Source organism: Vigna unguiculata, chromosome 5 (assembly GCF_004118075.2).
Source record: "Vigna unguiculata cultivar IT97K-499-35 chromosome 5, ASM411807v1, whole genome shotgun sequence".
Lineage (NCBI taxonomy): Eukaryota > Viridiplantae > Streptophyta > Magnoliopsida > Fabales > Fabaceae > Vigna > Vigna unguiculata.
Window position 1 is genome coordinate 27,356,633 of NC_040283.1, and position 8,382 is coordinate 27,365,014.

General features: G+C 42.1%; 1 protein-coding gene across 1 annotated transcript; it reads left to right on the forward strand.

Moving 5' to 3' along the window:
* Positions 1–4,314: 4,314 nt before the first annotated feature.
* On the forward strand, positions 4,315–4,862 carry LOC114184558. Its single transcript, XM_028071864.1, has 2 exons — positions 4,315–4,575; positions 4,680–4,862. Exons 1-2 carry the CDS (start codon positions 4,315–4,317, stop codon positions 4,860–4,862), a joined length of 444 nt encoding a protein of 147 aa, XP_027927665.1.
* The last annotated feature ends 3,520 nt before the right edge of the window (positions 4,863–8,382 follow it).

Sequence of the window (8,382 nt, forward strand, 5' to 3'; positions counted from 1 at the left end):
ACCTTATTCTTGAGCCTTGTTTATTGTTGGGTCAATCAGTGTTGATCTCTAATGCATGTGTGGGGAGATTGAGCTTGGAGAAACGTGACTTGGGGTGTGAGTTGCTTGTTTCAACTCCTTCCTCGGGTCAGGTAGCTACTAGTTCAATCTGCGTTGGGTGTTCAATGGAAGTGGCAAGTCGCAGATTCAAGGTGAACTTGGTGTGCTTGCCTTTGGAGGGATTGGACGTGATATTGGAGATGGACTAGCTTTCTAACAATCACATCATAATTGATTGTGGATGGTGCAATTTGGCGTTACCAAAACATGAAGGATTGGAGTTGATCTCAACTCGAGAAGCTCTGAAAGTGTTGAAAGAAGGGGCCAAGTGTTTCATGGTGGTGGCCCAACCAGAAAAGAGAAGTGCAACAGAGTTGATTCAGAGCATTCATGTTGCCAATGAGTATGCAGATGTTTTCCCGGATGAAGTACCAGGATTGCCGCCAAGTCGAGACGTTGATTTCACCATTGACTTAATTCCTGGTGCGGGTCCAGTGTCTATGGCTCCATACAGAATGGCACCTGTAGAATTGGCAGAACTCAAGAAGCAAATTGTGGATCTGCTAGAGAAAAAGTTCATCCGACCAAGTGCGGCACCGTGGGGAGCTCTAGTGTTATTAGTGAAGAAGAAGGATGGGAGTTCAAGACTTTATATTGATTACAAACAGTTGAACAAATTGACCATCAAGAATAGGTACCCACTGCCGAGAATTGATGATCTGCTAGATTAGTTGAAGGGAGCATGAGTATTCTCTAAGATTGACTTACGATCTGGATATCATCAGATCTTAGTCAAAATAGAGGATGTTCAGAAGACGGCATTCAGGTCAAGATATGGGCATTATGAATATGTAGTGATGCCATTTGGAGTGACGAATGCACCTGCGATATTCATGGATTACATGAATAGGATTTTCTGACACTAGTTGGATAAGTTTGTTGTCGTCTTCATTGATGACATTCTTATATACTCGAGGACTCGGGAAGAACATGTTGATCACCTGAGGGTGGTATTGGAGGTACTCAGAGAACACCAACTGTATGGAAAGTTGTCCAAGTGCGAATTTTGGCTAGAGGAGGTACAATTCCTTGGACATGTCATCTCAACCAAGGGCATTGCAGTGGACCCAACTAAGATTGAAACGGTGCTTAAGTGGGAAAGGCCTAAGATAGTAACGGAGGTGAGAAGTTTCTTGGGCTTAGCAGGCTATTATAGGAGGTTTGTACAAGGGTTCTCAAAGAAGGTGAGTCCTTTAACCCAGCTCACGCAAAAAGATCAGTCGTTCTCCTAGACTGATGAGTGTGAAGAGTGCTTTGAGCATATCTAGAGGTGTTTAGTTACTGCTCCAATACTCGTGATTCCAGACACTGGTAAGAATTTTGAGGTGTACTGTGACGCCTCTTACCTAGGATTGGGGTGTGTATTGATGCAAGAGGGGAGGCCAGTGGCGTACGCATCGCGGTAATTGAAGGTACATGAGAAAAATTACCTGACTCATGACTTGGAGCTAGGAGCTATTGTGTTTGCTCTTATGTCTTGGCAGCACTACTTGTATGGTTCTCAATTTCAAGTTTTCAGTGATCACAAAAGTCTGAAATACTTGTTTGATTGTAGATGTGAGACAACGTAGGTGGATGGTGTAACATCCCGGTAGGATATTACTTAGAAATAAATAAAATAAACGAGACATAAATAAATTCCTCATTTATTAGTAAACCATTTCCCCAAAACGTAGGAAATTTAAAACCTTAAACATCCACCATAAAATATTAAGAGTCAAAATATTCCAAAAACCCTTTTACAATTTAAAGATCCAGGAAAAACAGTAAAATTTGATAATTAAAATTACATGGAAATTAAATAACAAGCTTTATAAAATTCCCATGACATTGTTCCCACTCTCCACCACTATGTAGATCCTGGCTCACCTGCAAGATCATCTGCTCCTGGATAACAAGTTATCCGATCATCGCCATACACAAACAGATTGGGTGAGCTAAGCAAAAAGATATAAATAAATATGAATTACTCTCACCCGATAAATCACAATTATTCAATCATTTATGATAAAATATCCATTTTCCCACTCCTAAACCTTATAAGTTCATGCATGTACACTAAAACTTGGGACTTCCTGTGCTTCCACGACCCTCCTCGCTAGTGGTCCAACCTACGGGCCTATCCCGCTCGTAGTCCTGCTTCACGGGCTCTCACACCTGTCATCCGAACTCCTCGCTCGGACCCGGACTCACATACCCGCCTTTCCTACTATGAACTCCCTCGCTCATAGCATTCTCAAGTTGAGCATAAGATGAACTCCCTCGCTTACTTATCCCAACAAGAGTACCTCCAGTAAACTAAACTATTCACGTTCCGCATGCGGTCCACCCATCACGAACTCTTCGTTCGCGACTCAAACCAAGCACATCCCAAAATTCTATGGACTTAGTCCTTCAAGCCCAAACACCACAAAACATGTATATACTTTCCATAATTTAGGAAACATCAAACAAAACAACTCAAACAGCACACGCAAGCATGGATTTTCCACATTCTTGCTTAAGCCAACGGTATTCGCCCAGGCTAGTCCATCAGCCTCGCTTAAGCTAATCCACCTCGCCTGAGCGAGTCTGAAATAGTGGCTGCAACACATCATCTCGCTTAGGCGAGACCCACGTTCGCCCAAAACACACAGCCCCTCACCTGGACGAGGATTCGACATAAACAACATCAGGTCTCATCGCGACCTCACTTAGGCGAGCCATTCTCGCCTAAGCGAGAGTCCCTGTCGCTCAACACCCTAAAACTCCTCGCTTGGACGAGAAGTTGCGCCTAACTCGTACAGGTTTCATCGCGACCTCGCTTAGGCGAGAATGGCTCGCCTAAACGAGAGTATTTGTCGCTCAACACTGACATAGGTTGCCTAAGCGAGCAGTGCGAACCAAAAACCAAAAACGAGGTTCTGCAACTCTCGCTTAGGCGAGAGGAACTCGCTTGGGCGAAACTTGTAGAATTTTGTCTCTGTGCACGCACACAATTCACCAAATCCATGCCAAAATACAATTTAAACATTACTAAGCATGGAATAATGGCCAACAAACATCAAAACATGTTTTAATATTCATTTAAACTACCACAACTCAAGAATTGAGTCATCACTAACCATTCAATACCAAAACCCTCTTTCTCATCATGCATACACCAAATTCTTACTCTCATCATGCATACACCAAATTCATAGCACTCATAATTCAACTGAGAGTAACAGAAACGAAAATCACAAAACAATTGATTTTATACACCAAAGGCAGCTTCCCCTAACCTGGAATGCTTGATTAAAAGGGCAAAATGAAGGTTCCTTGTTTAGCTAGGCCTTGCGTCAACCTTACTCCCAATGCAGTCTCTTGTGCACCCAATACTCACCATTCCCTCTCAAAATTTCATTCTCCCCTTAAAGCCTAAAACAACAACTGCGGAAACCCTCCTTCTCACCTAGAATTTGGCTTTTATAGGTGTCTTGATAATGGGTTTAAAAACTGAAACGAAATTGGGCTTCAATATGGGTTTAATGCCTATTCAATGATAATTATAAAGTGGTTATCAGACTCTCTTTGCTGCCCCTTCTGCTAGGGTTCCCGCTACGTCTTCACATTCACTCCAAGCTAAATTTAGCAAAAACTAAAGTCTTCTTTATGTCTATCAAGGTTTGAACCCATGACCATACCAACACCAATTCAATACACAACCACCTAACCAACCCATCTTGAGTGATAATTATAAAAATACTATGATTATACTATCACTCACTAGGCAAAAATATATTATCAAAATAAGAACAATTAAATAGCACAAAATTGGCAAACATAGGACTCAAACCCAAGTCCTCTCACACAATTAAGTACTCTCAACCACTTGAGCTAGTACTTTTCCACGTCATACCAATTAACATCTAATGTCATTAAAGTCCTCCCTCTTACATTTAATAATTAATTAATTATTAATTTAATTAATTTCCACGGGTCTTACAGATGGAGTACTTGAAGGACTACGACTTTGAATTGCTTTATCATCCGGGCAAGGAAAATGTTGTAGCCGACGCTTTGAATCGAAAGAAGATGCACATGTCTTGCATGATGATAAAGGAGTTAGAGTTGATTGAAAAACTCCTCGATATGAATTTGGGAATGCAGTTTCGGCAAGACTTCATACAGTGCAGCTTGTGGAAAGTCACCAATGAGTTTTTGAATGAAATTTGTGTGGCTTAAGGATAGGATATGGAATTACAACAGTTTGTCGGATGGTTGGGTACAGACAAGGGGATTGACTATCATATCGGAGCATACGACATTCTACGCTTTAAAGGTAGAGTGTGCGTACCTAAAGGACCCTTATTCAGGAGGCAGATTTTGAAGGAGGGTCATCACAGTCGTCTTAGCATACATCTAGGTATGACTAAGATGTATAAGGATTTGAAGGAGTCCTTCTGGTGGAATGGAATGACGACGGATGTAACAGACTTTGTTGCTCAATGTTTGGTATGTCAAAAGGCCAAAATTGAACATCAAAGGCCAGGAGGTACACTACAACGACTGGACGTACCTAAGTGGAAGTGGGACAATATCTCTATGGATGTCGTTAGCATCTATCGAGATCGACAAAGGGTCATGATTTAGTTTGGGTGATAGTTGACAGACTGACAAAGTGTGCACATTTCTTGCCTATGAATCAGAAATGGTCGATGGACAAGCTAGCAGAATTGTATGTGCGAGAAGTGGTGAGGTTACATGGAGTACCCGAGAGCATAGTGTCAGACCGGGTGTAACATCCCGACCAGATATTATGGGTTTAAAATATAATATAAAATAAGAAAATAAAATCACATTTATTATAAATCCATTTCCCCAAAACGAGAGAATTTCAAAGAATTTATTTCATAATAAATATAACTCTAAGTTCAAATCTTCTCAAAATTCAATAAAATACCAAAACAGTCTCATAATAGATTACATCTTTATTCCAAAACCATAAATGATAAAACTCTATAAAACTGTTCCCATGAGTTTTCCCCACTCCGCTGCTAAGCCTTACCAGATCCACCTGCAACATCATCTGCTCTTGTGTACCGCGTACACGATCATCGCCAAACACAAGCAGATAAGGTGAGCTAACAAAAACAAATAAACCAATCACACAATCACACCAAAGGAATTCCATCCTTTGATATCACATCATATGGCCACCACCATGTTATTCGTGTTCTACATCTTCTAGTGAGTACCTCAAGGTGTCTTGCTGCCATACCTATCAGCCACAACCGATAGAGCACGTGCGGGAAACCATGCTACAGATCATACACCGTAACGCCAGGTGGAGTTCCCATATACGAACATGATCCGTAACGTCCCAAGACTACTAAACTCGTCAGTGAACTACTGAGGAGGGCAATCTATTTGGACCCATCTGTACTGGCCACAACCAGCACACTCACACCAGCAACACTCGCCAACCCGAGCTCAACTCAAGGGTTCCTCGTGTTCATCCGCCATCCCAAGCTCAACTCGAGGGATGCCATTCTGAGCTCAACTCGAGGAATGCCACGTGCTTAACCCCTATCCTGAGCTCAACTCAAGGGATACGTTCCGAGCTCAACTCAAGGAACACCAGCAAGCCGACCTTTAAGATATCTTAGAAGCCTTGTAGATCCCGCACATCATAGCAAGCATAACACCAATCTGCTGCAACAAAGTCGCCTGGCGGGGGACATGTAGCGCTAGGCGCTGCCGCTTCCAGATTGCTTGGCGAGGGACACGTACCAGGCGCTAAGCGCCTTAGTCTTCACTGCCACTGCAACTATCGCCTAGCGGGTGATGAGTTCAAATTTTTGCCCTCATTTAATATTTAAATTTGAGGATTTAATTGAATTTTCTGTGCTTAAAGATTGATTTAATTAGGATTTGTGATTATTGGATTTATTGAGTAAGTTTGGTAAAAGTGGCGTAAAAATTGATTTTAGTTGCATAAAATATTATTGGATATTCTAACGTTTGTTAATGCAGCTGGAATTTATTTTTGGTCAATTAATAGTGTGATTTTGAAGTATTCAAAGTTACAAAATAAGTCCAAAATCAATAAATTCTGGAAAAGAATAAATCAGGAGCTAAATGCACCCCCAGATTTTATTTGCACACTCCTACCTCAAGTGGACCACAAAAAACCTGTTCTGCACCCCAGTTTTCACTAAGTTGCACCCCTCCTACCACTTAAACTCCACTAAACCAGATCATGCCATGTGGCAATCCCCACCTCTTAAAATTAGCCAACCAGAACAAGCCACGTGTCATAATCCTACCCTCACCAAATTAACCAATTAGATCTTGCCACGTCATCATCTCCTCCATCTCACACATGAAACCCTAACCCTAATTTCCCTTCCACCCTCCACGGCAGCCGCCGCCGCCATCTCCGTCAGCCACCATGAAGCTTGTTTTCCGGCCACCACGACGCACCATCAACACCGTGACAGCGCCACCATCTTTCTCCATTCGCACAGCCTCCACCCTCCACACAGCCGCCGCCGCCAATCTCGCCTCAGCCACCGCACCACCATCTCGCCTCAGCCATCGCCGGCAACTACCAACCTGCGCAGCGACGCGCAACCACCATGGCCACCACTGAAACAGTACCTGCAACGTGCAACCAACGTGACCAGTCGCGGCCGTCACAGATCTTCGCGCGAACCAGAACGCCATCGCAGCACCTCTTCTAGCCACCATTGACGTTCCGCACACCACGGCGCAGCTACCACCACCACCATCTTCCTCCATTCGCGCCGTCATCTCCGTCAACCACCATGAGCTCCGCACCTCCATTGCACGTCGAAATCTGACCACCACGAAGCTGCAACCACCGTGAGTCCCGCTGCCGCCATCGCGCAAGCTCCACTCCACCATCCTTCGCGTTATCAGCACGACCATAAACCAGAACAGATCCAGATATTCACGCGAGCTTCCACTGTCCCTGCAACTTCGAATCCACCGCGAGTTCATCTTCTCCGCGAGCGTGAAGCTTGTTCCAGCCATGGCAGCCGCATCCAACCTCTGCAGCGCGCCTCCGCAACACCACCACAGTTCCATCTTCTCGCGCAGAACAGCACCGCAACACCACCATTCACGTTCTCTGCACCTTGCGCATCGAGCTTCACACGCCACCATTGCCGTCAGCCACGCCGTCACGAGGGAGGGAGGAGAGTGTGAGAGTGAAACCCTAATTCTGGAGAGAGAATCTGCACTGCCACGTGTCAGCATCTGATAGGACAGTCAAACTGGTCAACTGGTCAACTCTGGTCAACTGGTCAAAGTCAGCAGTCAACTCTGGTCAAAACTGCAAATATGGTTAAATGAGAGGGGCAGAATTGGAAATTGGATAGGAATTAAGTTGCTAATTAATTAAATAAAAATAAAAGATTTTAGCAACTGACAGATAAAGTCCAAAGTCCAGTGGAAACCTATATAAAGAGACTTAAGGGAGCAGAAGGACTGAAATTTTTACAACTCACAGCTTAAACACTTAGAACTCTTTGGTTTTGGCAGATACCGTCTCCACCACATCTCTCATTCTTTCTTTTATTTTCTTTTCCTTCATATCATCATGTATTCCATCAAAGCCATGGAGGGCTAAGCTTTTAGGGTTGATTCCACTGTAATTTCTTAAATGGATTCTGAGGTTAGATGAATTTATATGTTTTGTTATTTTGATTATTGTTGTGGTTTTTGTTTATCTATGTCCTTTGCTTCTTAATCAAATAGAAAATAATGATTTTAAATCTACATGCATGCTAATCATATGAGTTAAAAGGTTTTTAAATTAAATTGAGACTTTACTTTGATTTTGTTTAGAAACTTTCATTTGATTAAATAAGTTTTTGCCAATAATTGAGACTTTAATTTGATTAGAGGTAATTACTTTAACTAAAATTAGTCAAGACTTTACTTTGATTAATTAAGTTTTCTATTTGGTAAAGAAGCAAAGGAATAGACATGATTAGGCATAGTAAAATTAATTGAGACTGTACTTTGATTAAATTTACTATGGACAATCTAAACAATTCTCACTTTTAATTGAGACTGTACTTTGATTAAAAGTGAGGATGCCAACAAATGAATTGAGTCTTTACATTGATTTATTTGTAAATCAACAACAATAATTAATTTAACAATAATCTCTAGATAACCAATGAAGAATCTTATTTAGAAAAAGCAGTGGAATTGACCTATTTACTATTACTGTGTTTACAATCTTCCGTGTCATTTTCTTTGCATATCAAAACCCCCTATTTTTATAAG